This window comes from Suricata suricatta, chromosome 11 (assembly GCF_006229205.1).
Source record: "Suricata suricatta isolate VVHF042 chromosome 11, meerkat_22Aug2017_6uvM2_HiC, whole genome shotgun sequence".
NCBI classification, from domain to species: Eukaryota; Metazoa; Chordata; class Mammalia; order Carnivora; family Herpestidae; genus Suricata; species Suricata suricatta.
The window spans coordinates 7,081,113-7,097,613 of NC_043710.1; the positions used below are offsets into that span (position 1 = coordinate 7,081,113).

Genomic DNA, 16,501 nt, shown 5'->3' on the forward strand with positions numbered 1-16,501 from the left:
GGGAAGAAAGAACGAAAAAAAAAAGGAAGAAAAGAAAGAAAGAAAAAAGAAAAAAATAGAAAAGGAAACCCCGTGCTCGTCCCCTTCCTCTTGCCGTCCTGGGCGGCGGCACCGCCAGTCCTGGGGCTGTCTGTCCCTCTCAGCCCTGCCGCCCGCCGGGCAGGGCACGTGCTCACAGCCCTGGGTTGATTTATTTTTTTAAGGGGGGTAGTTTTATTTTGGTGGGGTTGGGCGGGAAGGAAGGCTGGGGGGTTTGTAAAGTGTCCACTCCTCGTCCTGTTTCATTTCCCTTCAGTTTTTCTTCTTCCCTCTGTCCCTCCTGCCTTCCTTCTCTTCCCAAGCCCGCCGGTCCCCCATCCCAGGCTTGCTGTGTCTCTCTGTCCCCACCCTCCCTCTCTCCACCTCTTTTTTGTGTGTCTGGTTTCTCCCTTTCCTTTCCTACCCTTGGGTTTCCAGAGTCGGTGGGAGAAGGGCGGGCGGGCTGGCCGAGCGGCCCAGCGCTGGGGGCGGGAAGGAGCGGAGCAGTGGGCGTTGCCCCGAGCGCCCGACTCCGCCTACCAGGGGGAGGTGTTTGCCTGGTGCTGCCCAGGGGAGGGGCTCGGGCTGCCAAAGGCCTGTTCTGTTGTGTGCCGCTGGGCGACGTGCATTGATGGGGAAGCTGCTGGAGGAGCAGGGGTGGGGGGCGGGGGGGAGGGGAAAGGCAAATGCAGATATATATTAAAGACATAATCTAGATACCGCGAGCAGCAGCCTGTGGCACCCGTTGGGCGCGGGCACCAGGGAAGAGAGAGAGCGAGGCATTGCCCGCTGACTGCTGGGGTCACTTCTCTGCCCACGGGCTCCCTGCTCCCCCAGTTTTTTTTCTCTCTTTGTTAACAAATGTGTCTGAGTCTTGGAAAACACCCCAACCCCGGAAATGTGTGGGAAAAGAAAACAAAAACTTTCCAAATCCAACGGTCCTGTGCAGTTTTTTCGGGGTGGGTACCGTTGGGATTTCGGTCCTGGCTCTAACCTGGGGTCTGGGCCCAAATTGCAGCCCATGAGAGCTGGTAAGTTGCCTCCAAAGATTTGGGCCGAGCATGGCTTTGGGCTTCTGGTGTGTTGGTGGGGGGCGACTTGTCTTTGTCTTACCCCCTGTCCCTCCTGACCTGAGGATCTGATGGGCCCTTCCCCATCATAGAGGCAGGCAGGAGTTCCTTGGTGTCAAGAAGGGAACATTCTTCTTCCAGAAATTTCTAGAATGGCCCTGAATAGTTTGTCAGAGGAGGGGACCAGAAAGAGGGACAGTGCAGGAGTTGGAAGGATGGGCCCCAGTCCTGCTCATTGCCATGGGGCTGTAGGACTGCATGTTTTCCTCTCTGTGTAAGGAGACTAAGGGCTTACACGGAGACTCAAGGGATTGGTTGTAAGAGGAAAGCTCCCCACAATCTACCATTGACTCAGTTTACCCATCTGTAAGATATGGTCAGTTCAGTCTCAGCTTCTTCATCTGGGCATCTGACACTGAACTTAACACCTGGGCCTGAGCTGAGGTCCTTTGAGGTCTGGCTGGCCTGGCATTGACCCTCAGGAGTGTCCAAACGGCATTTGGGGGATGACTGAAATTCCAGGAACTAAGCTCCTTGACACCTGGTACTCGCAGGGATATGCCAGGAAATTCTGACTGGGGAGGAGAAAGGACAGAGTTAAAAAAGAAGCTTAAAGTGGTGTCTAGCTGATACCTTTGACCTTGAAGACCTACCCTACCATCCAACCCCCAGTGGAGGGAAGACAAGGTCAGCCTGGTGCCGGTGTTCTCCTGGGAGGATGTCCCTTTCCTGGAGGCAGATATGGAGTCAAAGGAGCCTGCACTGCCCTCCCCACTCACCCTTCTGGGAGAGCCGCAGGCCTGGCTGGAGACAGGAGGATGGCCAAGTGGGTCCGGAGCCACTTTCCTGTCCCCGCCATGGGGCGAATGAGACTGTGCCCGTGGTTGTTCACCTCTTCCTTCCCAGGCCGGTTTCCTGGGCCCTTCCAGGGGTCCCTTCCAGGTGTCCCTGCAGCCCTGGGGGAGGGGGGGGCGGGGCACGCGTTCCTTGTGGTGAGCGGCCAAAAGAGGGGCGTCCCAAGCGAAGACCGGCCGCTTGGGTGGGGCGCCTGTCTGGAAAGCAGACCTGAGCCCGCTGTGAAGGGGGACCCCTTTCCCCTTTCAGGGCACCCACTCTGCCCCATGTGGATGACACTCACCCCCAGCCGCTCCAGAGGGGCAGGGCCCTGGACCCTCCCAGCTTCCAGGTCCTGTCGAGTGAGGGGAGACATGTTGGAAGCAAGTAGAGCCCCGGGTCCTAGAAGGCTGTGACCACTTGCAAGGACCAGGAGCAAGGCTGCCCTGAACGTGGGCAGAGGGACAGCTCTGACCACTTGGCGAACTGGAGGACACCCCAGGGGGGTGGAGGAGGCATCTCTCACCAGCCCTCGGTTCTCTCTTCTGGAAGCGTCCAGACACCAGGGAGCCCCCAGAATGCTGAGCAAGGGTAAGGAAGGAGCTGGAGCTCAGCTGGGCAGCAGGCAGACAGGACCAGAAGTTAAGCAGAGTCTGGGACAACCTTGTCTTGGGGCATCTTATCAAACATGATCCCCCCCTTCTTCCTGGGAGGGGGTGCTCTTCACTGAGGGGTGGCTGAAAGACATGGTCCCCCGCTAAGACGCCCGGGGCTACTGCTGACAAGACCAGACCAGTGAGTGCTCCTGTCTCTCAGCGGCAGAGAGAATTTTGTTTTCCTGTGTGTCTTCTTGTGTGTTTTTGAACACACGTGTACACATCACTGATGTGTGTGTGTGTGTGTGTGTGTGTGTGTGTGTGTGTGGTGTGTAAGGGGATGGCCCTTTGCTGGGGGACCTGGCAACAGAGACACAGGCACAGGTCAGGCAGAGACCGCAGCAGATTAGCAGTGCCCCCCTCCCCCGCACAGGCAGCAAAGGGCTTCTGCCTGCACCTACATTTGCATTAGCAGGGGGAGGGGAACTCAGGCGTCCATCCCTTTGCATCCGAGCCCTTGTACTGGGTTTTTCTGTGCGTGGTGCCAGTGGGCTCTGCCGGGTCCTGGCTGGTTCTGAGAGGGAGGCCTCTGCCTTGGGGAGCATCGCTTGCCCAGGTTTGGAAGCCCGAGAGCAGGCTGGGGGCGTTGTGGTCAGGGCTGGGCTCTGGAAACGGAGGCCTGGCTCTTGATTCTGCCCCGCCTGGCTGCACGTCATAGGCAATTGGTTTTGCCAAGCCTTACTTTCCCACCTTTTAAAGGGGGCATCTTCTTCGAAGAGCTCTGGAAAAGACGAGCTAATGCCTTGAGATGCCCAGGACAGTGCCTAGCCCACAGCACAGGCTGGGAAAGGGCAGATACTCTGGCCTGGGAAGAGGCCATCCTCTAGAGGAGCGCCCCAGAACTCGCCTCTGCCCCTCCCCCACTGGTGGCTCTTCACTGGAGTCCGGAGGGGCAGTCATTTGATCCTTTATTCACCCTTTTGTCGCCCTTGTCAATGCCCCTCCTGCCAGGCTTTGTGGGGAGACTGGGTCAGGGGGTCAAGGGACCACGCCAACCCTCTGGGAGCTCATAGCTGGCAGGGTGGGAGATGAGTGCGTGGCTGTGGGTAAGGGTTTCTCTGTGGCCTCAGACTGGGCCCCTGGAAGGAGGCCATTGCCCTGAGTCTGGGACCCCGAAGGGGAGTTTGGGAGGCAGAGAAGAGGCGGAGCAGGCAGGTCCTGTGGCTGGAGTGTGCAAAGGGGTGACCAGGGACCAGAGCTGCCTTTTGGGTTCAACTGAGGAGCTGAGACTTGTGTGGAGATCTCGGGGTAGTGTGGTGAGTTTAGGAAGTTTTGACTTGGCGAGGGAGCGGGAGGGGGACAGTGGATAGCTGGGGGCCGTGAGCAGCGAGGAGGGTAGCACGGGGTGGACAGGTTCCTGCTGGTCCTTGCTCCTTTCCGAAGTCACCAGGGAGGGTCCGGTGAGGGTGCCCGGGGCAGCTTCCAGCCAGTCTGCCCTTCTTGTGTTCAAGGTGCAGAGAGGGGCTGGGCTTGGCTGCAGGGGCCACCCCTGGACCCTCCAGACACCGTGGCGTTGGCCGTCCTGTCTTCTTCCAAGCAGAGAGGGTGTTTCTCCCAACGTTCCATCGTAGAATTCCCGGGAGCTTAAAAGTGTGTGGATTTCAGGACAGTGCGCCCTGGGGGGCTGTGTGTCGCTTTCTTCACTGCCCTGTTCCAACATGAAAGATGAGAGGGGTGTGGCTCGTGGGTGCAGAGTGACCTCTGACCCCTGAACTGTGTCCTTCCTGAGAACTCAGGAAGTACTGCTGCCCTGCTCTTGGGGACCCAGAAATGAGCTCTCTGGGCACGTAGCGGGAAGTGGCGGGCGTGGGGGGCGGGTAGGGGCAGTGACAACCCTGCCAGCCATCTAGGGGCTTTCGTGGTAGAGTTTGGGGCCCGTGAGGCCCCCCAGCAACGCCCATCACATCCTTGGCCCTCCTCCTTACAAAGGACTACACTCTCCCTTTCTCTGGACTCCTCCTAAGGTGGCCCTGAGGGTGGCCCAGCTATTTTCGAGAGCAGGAGACCAAGTCCACACTGTCAGCCAGGAGCCCCCGCCCTTGGTGTCCACTTCTCCCCAAGAAGCACTGTGGGTCTCTGAGCCAATCCGGTCCCTTTCTGTGCCTCTGCTTCTCTCTCCGCCCAGTGACAGGGATGAGGGGGGCTGAGTGGGCGGAGAGGGCGGTGCCTGGGGCCGAGCCCACTCACTGGTCCTGCACGTCTTGAATGGTGTCGGGCAGCGGCAGGCTCCTGGTCTCCGGCAGCAGCAGCGCAGCCAGCCCGCTCAGCACGGGCACCGCACCGTATACCAGCAGGGGCAGTGAGCGGCCGTGCGTGCCCCGCAGCCGGACCAGGGGCCCCAGGATAGCTCCCGCGCGGGCTGCCATCTGGCCCAGGCCCACCGCTGTCATCCTGTAGTCACAGACACACCCGTGAGGGCCTCCCAGCCCGGCCTGGCCCTGCTCTGTCCCGGGAGCCACAGTGGTCCAGACTGGGCTGGAAGGCACCTGTTCAGCCCTGAGACCGCATGCGAGGGTGGTTGTGGCGGAAACATCCAGGGCAGGGCAAGGCCCAGCCCCACCCCGCCCTCGAAGCCCAGGGCGACCCCTTCTACGGGCCGAGGCATAGCCTCACCTGAGCACGGTGGGGAAGAGCTCACCAGTGTAGACGGTGACGCAGGTGAAGGCTGCTCCCAGCCCCCCGAGGCCCAGCACGGCCAGGGCTGAACGCAGGGCCCCCATCTCTGTGGACAGAGAAGGGGTTAGCGAGGTTGGTGGCTGGGGTTCTGAGGTCAGATGGGGGCTCTCTCCAGGCCAGACTTCTCCCCGACCTCCCAAATCTGTGTGACTGACCTCCATCTGGGAGTCACAGAACACACACATGCACTACATCCTAGGTGAAATCGTGGTTACATTCCCTGTCCCCCAAACTGCGGCCTAACCCTATACCCTGAGCCAGACCTTGGAGTCCTCCTTGACCCCCTGCTCCTCCACCTGCATTCCAGCACAGAGTCCTTCTTTTATTTCCAAAGTCTGTCGTGATGCACCCCCTCCACACCATCCCTGTTCCTGCTGCCTGGTGCAGGCTGTCACCATCTGTCCCAGATGCCCAGCAGCCTCCTTCCTCACCGGGCCCCTGCTCCAGACCAGCACCCTCTGAGGAGGAGCCAGGGGCAGGGTCCCTGGCTCAGCACCCCAAGGTAGGGAAGCCTCTGGCCGCAGCCCAGGGCACACAGCCCCGCCCCACTCACCCTGGGGCACCAGCATGTTGGTCAGGATGCAGAGCCCCGCCAGCACCAGGGATGCTGCCTGAGTGGGCCTGCGGCCCAGACGGCTCAGCAGCAGCAGGGTGCCGATCTTGGCCGGGATGTCCACGACCCCAATGAGGACCTGGAGCAGGAAGATGTTGCTGCCCAGAGTCTGCAGGTCCAGGGCCAGGCCATAGAAGGTGAAGCCGAAGGCGAACCTGCGGGCGCCGCGGGTGGGGTCAGGCTGGGGCCTGGGCTGCTCCTTTGCTTGTCTGTCCTCAGACCCGCCACCCCCCCCGCCCCCCCCCGCAGGCTCTGTATAGTGGAGGGATGGTCTCTGTACACCACCTTTCCCAAGGCTTCCCCTGCAGCCCCTTGCTAAGTTTGGCCAATGGGAGGCACTGGTGAGGGGCTTGGGTGGGGGGAAGCCAAAGTTTTCTTTCCTCCCTCCCTCTGGGCTCCCTGTCTGGCAGCTTCGAGGTCTCTTTCAGTCCTTGCTGGGTGAGACCCCCTCAGGGGCCTGATCCTACTGGGGTGGGCATGCCTTCTCACCTTGCTCCTTCTCAAACGGCCCCCTCAGCCTGTTGGGCAGTCCCCTCTGCCAGCACCTTTGCTGGGACTCCTCCTCCTTGGGGGTTCTCTGCTATCCCCTCTCCCAGGCCTGACCCCACCTGGCCTTGGCTGTTTCCTTCCAGAGCCTGACAGCTAGCAGGGGTAGGGGGTGGGGAGTGAGAGGATGGGGTGGGGCAATGGCGATGCCGAAGGCCCTGTCCCGGGGGTAGGAGCAAGAGGAGAGTCCGTAGAGGTCCCGACTGGATGCCAGCCAGAGCCTGCCTCCGGGTTCCCCGAGTGCCTGAGGCAGAGGCTGGGGCCCCGGGCGGGTAGAGGGGCATCTACCAGCACAGAGTGGAGACACAGGTCCGGAGGCCCAGGCCGGGCGTGCAAAACAGGGCACGCGGGCTAGCACGAGACTGGCCTGCACTCAGCTCCTCTTGCATGGCTGACAGCAAGACCTGCAGGGGCGAGGCGGGGTGGGCAGAAGGGTCACTGTCAGTATCAGGAGCACTGGGCAGGTCCTCCTCCCTAAGACCTCACCCCCTCCTCCTCCCAGGGGCATGTGCAGGGGCAAGGGAGAGGGTCTGAGGGCTGAGCCCTGGGGGAAGGCCCACCCGGCCTCACCTCGGTAGTCAGCGTTTCCTGCACGGCCCTCTTCCCGTTGATGGCAGCCACCTTCTGTAGCTCCTGGAGGCCCTGCTCTAGCTTGCCCGTGATGAGGAGCCAGCGTGCAGACTCTGCCAGCCACCTGCAGGGGGTCAAGGGCAGAGAATGGGCGGGGTACTGCCTGTGGCCCCCAGGGCGGAGCCTGCATGAGCTACTGCCCTCTGGACTCCCTTTCCCCGGGGGACTGGGGGGGGGCGGGGGGGGGCCTCATTGGTGCCCAGAGGTCCCAGGCTCAGGGAGCTGCACCACCGGACGCCTTCCTTTCCCTGTAGGCCACCTTTTCCGCCTTTTTCCTTCTTTTTTTAAGATTGGGGTTGGGAGTCTGTATCTGCCCCTTCCTTCCTCCCTCCCGATCCCGTGGCCCTTCCCTTCCCCCACCTGGGAAGCAGGCCTGGGTGAGCCCGTGTGCGGTCAGGACTGTAGTCCTGACAGCCCACCGCAAGCCCGCCGGGGTCCCCCACCTCTCCCCAGGAGGCTCGGCGTCTCCCTGATATCACGCCTGTGGCCTTCCTGTTCCCTGAGGCTGCACCTTCCTGCCTGAGCTCCCTCCTCCCCACATCAGCTTCACACCCATCCCGGGGACTCGGGCCTAGAGCTGGGCCTTTGGTCCAGACATCCCTGGCCCTCCTCCACCTGCACCCAGGCAGCCAGGAGGCAGCACTCCTGTCACCGCCAGCACCATTGCACCTGACCAGCCCCCCTGCCCTCGTCTCGCCCGTGGCCCCGTCACCCAACCCAGGACAACACTTGCCGCCTCCTGGATGCCAGCTGGCCTCATGCATCCCAGCCCCACACCCTGATGCCAGGACCCAGCCCCTAATGCTAAACCTTGCTGCCATAGCCATCAACATCAGCCCAGACCCCTTGTGCCGGCCCAGCCCACTGAGGCCCCTGTCACGCCCACCACTCCACCCTGGCTCCTGCCTCCAGGCCTCTGCTCAGGCAGGGCCCCCAGCCAGACAAGCTCTCCTCTGGGAGTGGTGGCCAGGCGGGGGGGGGGGTCACCTGCTCCACATGCACGAGGCCCCGAGGTCCTCTGGGGTCAGAACAGGGGAGAGAAGGCGTACTTTCGAGGTAGAATTGACATGACCCAGTGACCTGTTGGACTTAGGGTGAGGGTGGGGGTCAGTGAGGGACAGGGACGTGACATGGTGTCTCTAACGCTGGGACCTGGTGGATGGCGGACTGCTGTCCCTCCCCCCCCTTGCTAGGGAAGCCTTGGGAAAGAGCAGGTGTAAGAGGACATTCCATTTGTGATGCAGACATCAGTCATAGTGACGTCACATGGTGGGTTGGAAACAGGAGGCTGGAGTCAGGAGAGGCAGGTCTAGGGAGGGGATTCGGGGTTTGCAGCCTGTGGCACAGGGAACACACAGGTTAGGTTGCCTGGAAGAGAGCACCCCCTCCTCCAATGCAGGGGCCAAGAACAGTGGGAGCAGAGCCGGGGCGCCAGGGCTGTCGTGGGTGAAGCCTGGCAGTTGGGCGAAGCCTGGCGGATGGGGAGGGAGATGGGGCCACCACAGGCAGACACTTCCCATGAAGAGAAATGGGTTTTGAAGAGAAGCAGAGAGGCTGATGGGAGTTCGAGGGCCATGGGCTCTCGTCCTCAGATGTCCCCCCACTTCTTTGTCAAGCCCCGGGTGTGGCTTGCGCATGCCGTCACGTGGGGGTGTCTTGCCAGCTCCCCGTGGGGCTGTGTCCCTGTTTCGCTGTCGTCAACCCCACATCAGCCAGCGCCCTGCACCTGGTGGAGACTCGACCTTACCAAGTGTGGGTGATGCATGATTGTGGGCATGTGCATGGCACCTGTGTGGGCACGTCTGTCAGGGAAAGTGAGGTCCTGTCCCGAGAGCCAGTGTCAGCTTCAGAGAGCCAGGAAGGTGCCCTGGAATCTGCATCACTGACCGTTGCCCCCCGCCCTCCAGCCTCTGCTCTGTTGGTCCGGGGGTCAAACTACCATCCTGGAAAGCCAGCTGTCAGCTGGAATTGCCTCCTCTCAGAGCCAGTGCTGGGAGCGTGACTGTCCTGGCTGGACACTGACTGCAAATTAGTTGCTCAAGGCTCCCTTTTAAGAGTTTCTGCTCCAACCAGTTGGGCTTGAAGAGATCTGTGAAGTTAGTCCTTCTCCTGGTGCCAGTGCCCTGTCCTCCCCTGGGCTTCTTTCTGCAGTGGCCACAATGGCCAACCAAAAACCCAGAGTTGCTGGGTCTGTGTGTGAATGAGCCAGGCTCAGCCCTGCCCCAAAGGGCATCCATGCGTCCACTTACCCCTCCACCCTCCTATTCATCTCATCTCATCTATTGCCCACCATCTATTATCTATTGTCTATTATTATCTGTTATCTATTTTCTACCTATCATCCATCCATCCATCCATTATATCCATCATCTATCTATCATCTATCTATCTATCTATCTATCTATCTATCTATCATCTATCCATCCATCCATCCACCCATCCATTCTCTCTCTCTATCAATCCATCCATCGATCTATCTATCCATCTATACATCCATCCATCCATCCATCCATCCATTATATCTATCATCTATCTATCTATCTATCTATCTATCTATCTAATCTATCTATCTATATCTATCTATCTATCTATCTATCTATCTATCTATCTATCTATCTATCAATCCATCCATTGATCTATCTATTCATCCATCCATCCATCCATCCATCCATCCATCCATCCATCCATCCATCCAGGTATCCATCCAACAAATATTTCCCACACACCTACTATGTCCCGGGAGTTTGGCAAGAGTCATGTCTGATTTATTTCCAGGTGGTGCAGACATTTCCTAATCTCTCTCATATGTCAGCCCCGTGTGGGGGTGCTGGGGGTCACCGCTGACCGCTGGGTCTTGGTCCCTGTTCTTTAGTAAAATGTCAGTACCTAAGGCTGCCCGGGGCTGTGATCTAGGAGTGGGGTGTGTTTGTCTTCCACCCCTCCGCCTGGCCTAGTGCCTCGGCTCAGGAAATGTGCCTGGAGGCACACATGCCAAGGCAAACGAGAAGTTAAGAGGGAAGAGGCCGAGAGATGATGGGAAGGGAGAGGGGAGGGGGGAGGGCGAATTGGGGGGAAGAGGCCCTGGGAGGAACAGGGAAAGGAGAAGTGTCTTGGGCACCAGACAGCTGTGCCTGGCCCGTGGCTCCCCCTCCCCCAACTGTGCCCCCTAGGCCTCCTGTGCCCGTTCTGCCCCCAGGGTGGAGTGTAGGCAGGGTTTTCTCCAAGGAGAGGGACGGCACCCACCAGGAGTATGCAAAGCAGAGGAAGAAGGGGGCGGAGACCACCAGCTGCAGCAGGGCCCAGTCACGCACACCATAGGCCACTGTGGCCATCAGGACCTGGCCGAAGCTGAAGCCCAGGGAGTTCAAAGTCATCGCCAAGGCTCGGGCACGCGTGGATGTCCACTCCATCACTGCAAGGAGACCGTGAGGATCAGCCTGGGAGCTGCACGGGCCCCCCTCATCTGGCCCAGGCCAGGTGACCCACGGAGAGTGCAGGTGTTCATCATGACGCCGGCCACAGCAAAGGCCACCAGGAAGCGGAACAGGCAGTACACAGGGAAGGTGGGGGCGAAGGCAGCTGCTGTGCCTGCCACGGCCATCTGAAGGTAGTTCAAGGTCAGCACCAGCCTGCGCCCAAACCTGCGGGCACACAAACATGTAGGCGGTGGCCGGGTCTGTGGGGCACCACGGCACCGGCCACGGGGGTCTGAGCAGAGGTCTGGACCTGAGTTATCCCCCACCCATGAAAGGCTCATAGGCACAGGCGGTGGCCCTGGGCAGAGAGTGAGTTCCCCATCGGCAGGAGCGCTCAGCTGATGGCACATTTTAGCTCCCAGAGGGGAGCTGATGACACGGAGGCCCAGAGCAGGGACGGGGCTTGCTCTGCGGCAGAGCTGAAGGTGTCAGGAGTGAGACCCACATGCAGGCGTCCCGATGGCCAGCAGAGTGCTCTTTCCTGGGACCCAGCTGCAAGAGGCCAGGAAGATGGGGGCACAGGGGCACGAGGGAAAAAGGGGCTTCTAGAACCGGGGGCACTCACCTGTCGGAGGCTTGGCCGAACACGGCAGCTCCCACTAGGATCCCAGACAGATAGATGGACTGGGCCATGGGCTTCAGGGCGTGGTAGTCACACACAAGGTCCCACTGATGGGAGAGGAGGGGGGAGCTGAGGCCAGACTCAAGGAGGCGGAGGCTCGGGATGGGAAGGCCTGAGGGAGCCAGGTGTAGGTGGATGGCCTTGGTGACCTCTAGGATGGTAGGGCAGGGCTAAGCCTCCCCATGTCACCCTCTGGTCCAGGGTCAAGTTCTCTCTGGCCTCATCTCTCCTCTGCCTCACCCACTCTGCAATGCCAGCCAGAGTTGGCGCCTGCTTCCCATTCCCCCAGCCTGCGCTCTTCTAGAGAGAGGCCCCTGCCCCTGCCCAGGCTGTGTGGCCCCTCCCACTTGGCCAAATTTACTTGATGCCTCCCCCCACCTCCTGAGGTCTGAGAACTGGGCTCTCCGTGGAAGGAGCTGCCTGAGTCACAGCTAATCAGTGGCAGTAGGGCTAGCCTGGCAGTCACGGGCACTACCCACTTTTCCACGAGCCAGGGATCAGTGTCCATCTGTAGGCTGAGTCCCACTGCCCACCCCACTGTAGAGTCACGAGTGGCGAGTAAAGAAGCATGCCGAAGGCAGGTCCCTCCCAGGACCGGGCCATTTTGAGTCCAGTCAAGTCTGAGCTCTGACCTTGGCTTCTAAAGTGCTGGGACTTGGGGGGAGGGTGTCAGGGGAGGCCCTTACCTTGGCCACAATGGTGGAGGTGAAGGTGCTGCGGTCGTAGACCCAGCCGTCCACGCACGGCTCTGTGGCGGCCTCACTCCAGTTGGTGGCCGTGCTGTTGGGGTCTAGGAGCTGCCACTGTGGTTGGCGGAAGCGGCGACACTGGTGGGGCTCGTGGTTGGGGCCCGGTGGGATGGAGACGGTCAGGAGGTCCTTGGGGCCCAGGGCCGCGGGGACACCGGCCTGGGCAGTGCTGTTGTCCAGGAGGGGTACCCAGCAGCGGTGGCCGGGCACGGCGGCCGAGAAGTTCTCCATCATGCTCTGAGTGGTGAGCCACATGATTGGGACCACCAGGGCCACCATCTGGAGAACCTGGAACCTGCCCAAGCCACCCACTTGGTCCAGGAGCTCAGAAAACGCCATGGAGCCTGCCAAGGGGACCCCAGGGAATTGCCCACTTCACAGAAGCTGCCCCAAGCCCAAGAAGCGAAGGCCAGGGATCTATTTCCCCGACTGCAGCACCTGCTTCGTCAGCCGAGAAGCCTGGAACATGGCAGTGGCCACCGGCTTTGCTGTCCCTGGGCCAGGGCTCTCTGGGCAACTGCCTGGCAACTGTCACTCAAGGTGGCTCCAGCGAGGACCGGGGGCTGCAAAGTGTGACCCTTGAGCCACCAGCATTCTTCCAGAGACGTGGCTGGCCCTGGCTCTCCAGGAGGAGCTGAATAAAGGAAGTGGGGAAAGTAGAGACTAAAGTCATCCGGACTGGAATTAAACACTGACCAGGTGACACTTACGGATTAGAGGTTAAGCGTTGGTCAAAGTTTAACCCAATTCTGACAGAGGCCCAAAGGCAAGAGCACCACTGTCCTGCCCACACCCAGACTTTGAAAGGTGCTGCTTGTTGCTGCTGCCGCCTCCCCTCCACATCCCTGCCTGCCTCGAAGGGCAGGGGAGGGGCTGGCCGGGGACCTTACGGATTCTGGGACTGGCATGAGCTGCGGAGACATCCTGCGGGCTGCGGGGACCTGTGTGTATATGCGTGTGCGTGTGTGTGTCCCCCAAGTCATGGGCAGCCATCTGAGCCCACACCTCCCAGCCTGCGTGGCCTGCCACCCCTCTGTCGTCTGCTGCCATTGGTGCCCCCAAGCTTCTTTCGCCATCACACTCTCTGAGCCCTTGCGAGGTCTCCCCAGTGTTACCAGACATGTGTGCACGATGTGTGGCAAGTGCGGGATGGGCAAGGGAACAGTGACAGCAACCTAGCCATTTCTTCTGTGCTATGGGGCACGAGACCACCCGTTTTAGGGGTAACTCCCTTCCCACTGCTTTTTGTCTGGCCCACTTGCCCTCCCCCATCCACTGGCCTCTGAGCCCCCCACCCTGTGCCGCCTCCATGGGCTCCTGTCCTTGCTCCTGTCCTGGCTGGTGCTCCCTGCCTGGAATGCCAACCACAGGCTCACCCCGGGGCCACATCCTGCGTGAACCACAGGGGCCTCCTCCTCCAGGAAGCTCTGCTCACTTATTCTTTCCTCCCTCCTGAGCCCTAAGTTAGTAGCGGAGCCCCATCTTCGCAGTGGCCCGTGGTGGCCTGCACCCTTCCATAATTGTCCAGCTGGTCTCATGCCCAGCCAGTTCCTGGAGGACAGCGACCCTTCTTTAGAGCATCTTTGGGACCAGCATGGATTTGGACAGTTAATGCAGCCTCCGTAAAGACTTGCTTCGGCTGGTTTTAAACGCAGCTTCTGTTTCTTTCTGATTTTAAAATTAATGCACAGGGGCGCCTGGGTGGCTCAGTTGGTTAAGCGTCTGACTTCAGCTCTGGTCATGATCTTGTGGTTTGTGAGCTGGAGCCCCACATTGGGTTCTGTGCTGACAGCTCAGAGCCCGGAGCCTGCTTTGGATTCTGTGTGTGTGTGTCTCTCTCTGCCCCTCCCCTGCTCTTTCTGTCTCTCGAAAATAAATAAATGTAAAAAAAAAAAGTTGGAAAAAATAAAATAAAATTAACGTACACACCTTTCAAAAATTTCAGAATATATTGAAACATACAAAGAAAGCGAACGAAGATCCCGCCAAACTCACCAACTTGTGATCACCGTCTTTGAACTTCAGTGTAAACACGTCTAGAGTCTTGTTTTGGTCACTGGTGTGTTTGGCTTCCTCGTTCTGGGCCACGAGCCAAGCTCAATGTCTCCTTTTGTAAAAACCCAAACAAAAAGCCCGTTCACATTTATTGGAGTCACTGTCACATTTGGATTCGTGGTATGTTTTCTTCTTTGCCGTATTTCCCCATTACCTCTGTTTCCTTGTTCCTCTTTTGACTGAACCCACTGTGCTTCTTGCTCTGGTTTTCTTCTGTCTTGATTTGGCAGCGGCACACCATATTTCTGTTATTTGAGGAGCCATTTTGTGTCGCCTCCTCTCTTCCGACAGCTCCCTCTTCTTCCATCCTCTCGCAAAAGATGCCCTTTCTCCTTATTTCACTATGGAAACGGAAGTCAGGAGAAGCCACCGACTTCATCCTCCGACTTGCCTAAGTGCCCCCACATCCTGCCTTTCCTCCTGCCCGCCCGACGGCCCAGGCCCTCCCCCTCCCCCCCTCACCGTGCACCTGCAGCCCACCTTACCGCCTGCCCAGAGCCTCTTGGGCAACTAGCTTCCCCCTGGATAGTTCCCACCAATGTATAAATACGCCATTTTCCGGGGCTCCTGCCTGGCTCAGTGGGAGAAGCACGTGACTCTTGATCTCAGGGTTGGGAGTTTGAGCCTCACGTGGAAGGGAGAGGTTACTTAAAAAAAGGAATTAGATAAAAGTTTAAGAAACCCACAAATCTGCCATTTCCCCCCATCCTCAGAACAGCCCCCTCCCCTTTATACCTATCATTAGTCACCACCTCCTTCTCTGCTACTATTTAGGTACAAGCCCACAAAAGCATTATCGACATTCACCTCCAATTCCTCCTTCTTTTTTGGATTGATTCCCATCGAGTTTTTGTCCCTGTCACACCCTGGCCCCCAGTGGCCTCACTGCTGCTGCCTTCGGGGACATTTCCAAGGCTCCTGTCACTGGAGCCTTCTCGGCCGCTGGCCCTTCTCCCTCTGTGCCTTCGCCTGCCACACACACTGCCGCCTCCTTTGCTGGTTTCTTCTCTTCTCCCCACACTCCCTGTCCTTGGCCCTCTTCTTAACTTTTTTTTTTAACATTTGCTTTTCAGAGACAGAACGTGAGCAGGGGAGGGGCAGAGAGAGAGGGAGGCACAGAATCCGAAGCCGCCTCCAGGCTCTGAGCTGTCAGCACAGAGCCCGACGCGGGGCTCGAACCTGCACACCAACCGTGAGATCACGCCCTGAACCGAAGCCTGGCGCTTAACTGACTGAGCCACCCTGGCGCCTCGTCCCCTTCTTCACCGTTGACACAATTCACATCTTTAATTTTTTTTGTAAAAAACGTTTTTAAAATGTTTACTGTTGAGAGAGAGACCGAGAGACAGAGCATGAATCGGGAGGGGCAGAGTGGGGAGGAGACACAGAATCTGAAGCCGCCTCCAGGCTCTGAACTGTCAGCACAGAGCCCGACTCGGGGCTCGAACTCACGAACCGTGAGATCATGACATGACCTGAAGCCAGACATTTATCCAACTGAGCCACCGAGGTGCCCCTTCAAGGGCTCCTCCTCCTCCTTTAATCCCACCGTCTAAACTCCTGGAACAACTTTCTAGGCCCCACGTGGCACCACTTCCTTCCCGGGGACCATGGCGGCAGACAGCCGGGGGTCCTGGGAAAGCCGGCAGAAACTGGCAAAGGGTAAGAATTCTTACCGGCGTCAGCTCTCAGGGACCTCTACATGTAGAGCCCTGTTGGAAACGAACGTAAAATTTCACACTGTCCCTTCCTTTCTAAGTCCAGTTTCCCGGCCTGAGAACGTGGCTTGACTTCCCGGTTCCACGGGGCATGCAGGTTATCGGTTCCTGCACATGCAGACAGCTCAACCATCGGGCTGGGGAGCCCCAAAATACGGTCAGACGGAAGTGTGGCTTGCACCCCCTTCGCAGCTACGGTCCCCCCCCCCGTCTGGTGCCAGCTCTCAGGGCATTTGTCTACGACCTCTTTCTCTCGGCCATCTTTGGGAGTGGCTCTGGATTTGGGAGGCAGTGTGTGGTTTGCACGCTCTCTGGGGAGCACGGCTCACATCCCTGGAGCAGGTCGATACCGCCAGGAATATTTACCGTGTGTCCCCACGGAAACCTAACAAGATATTTGAAAGGATTAAAAAGCAGCTCTACGGTCAAAGGTGGTCAGATTGGAAGCTGATGTCCAGCGCCTGCTAGGAACGTTTTACAAGGCCTTCTCCCCTAAGCTTAAATGAAACGACGCACCCAGAGAGAAAGAAAAGCGTTTCCAAAGACAAACAGTTCTAAATTTAGAACATAGGAATCTTTTGATTTCCATCTCAGCCGAAGATCTTCTCCCTGATACAAAGGGAAGCAAACGGAAGAGAACGTAGCTGGACGGGTGGGTCAACTCCTTGATACCACGGGGGCTGAGAGGCATCTCAAGTCCCGGACTGGGGAGCTCACCTGAGAGCCACCTTTTGCAGAAAAAAGGTGAGGTTTGAAATGGAGCCCCAGGTCTCCCAAATGCTGGGGGCAGCAAGAGGAGGGTCTGGCAAAAGTGGGTGGTTTAGATCATGAAGAGAGG

General features: G+C 58.8%; 1 protein-coding gene and 1 long non-coding RNA gene across 3 annotated transcripts; both read right to left on the bottom strand.

The window, feature by feature from the left end:
• Positions 1-1,872: 1,872 nt before the first annotated feature.
• Positions 1,873-2,539, bottom strand: LOC115306956. Its single transcript, XR_003915505.1, has 3 exons — positions 2,449-2,539; positions 2,227-2,277; positions 1,873-2,044 (listed from the first exon to the last, which is right to left on the bottom strand). It is a non-coding gene; the product is annotated as an uncharacterized LOC115306956 (long non-coding RNA).
• A 930-nt stretch (positions 2,540-3,469) lies between these two features.
• LOC115306954 (solute carrier family 22 member 12-like) lies at positions 3,470-14,266 on the bottom strand. 2 transcript variants are annotated; one of them, XM_029957568.1, is made up of 12 exons: positions 14,100-14,266; positions 13,886-13,997; positions 11,828-12,524; positions 11,085-11,188; positions 10,530-10,684; positions 10,287-10,455; positions 6,984-7,107; positions 6,702-6,817; positions 5,808-6,022; positions 5,192-5,300; positions 4,766-4,969; positions 3,470-4,226 (listed from the first exon to the last, which is right to left on the bottom strand). In XM_029957568.1, the coding sequence occupies exons 3-12, from the start codon at positions 12,227-12,229 to the stop codon at positions 4,163-4,165; spliced, it is 1,662 nt and encodes a 553-aa protein (XP_029813428.1). In that variant the 5' UTR covers positions 12,230-12,524; positions 13,886-13,997; positions 14,100-14,266; the 3' UTR covers positions 3,470-4,162. The 2 variants fall into 2 exon arrangements, with proteins under 2 accessions (XP_029813428.1, XP_029813429.1); XM_029957569.1 differs by lacking the exons at positions 10,530-10,684; positions 11,828-12,524; positions 13,886-13,997; positions 14,100-14,266 and having other exon boundaries at positions 11,085-11,170.
• Positions 14,267-16,501: the final 2,235 nt, after the last annotated feature.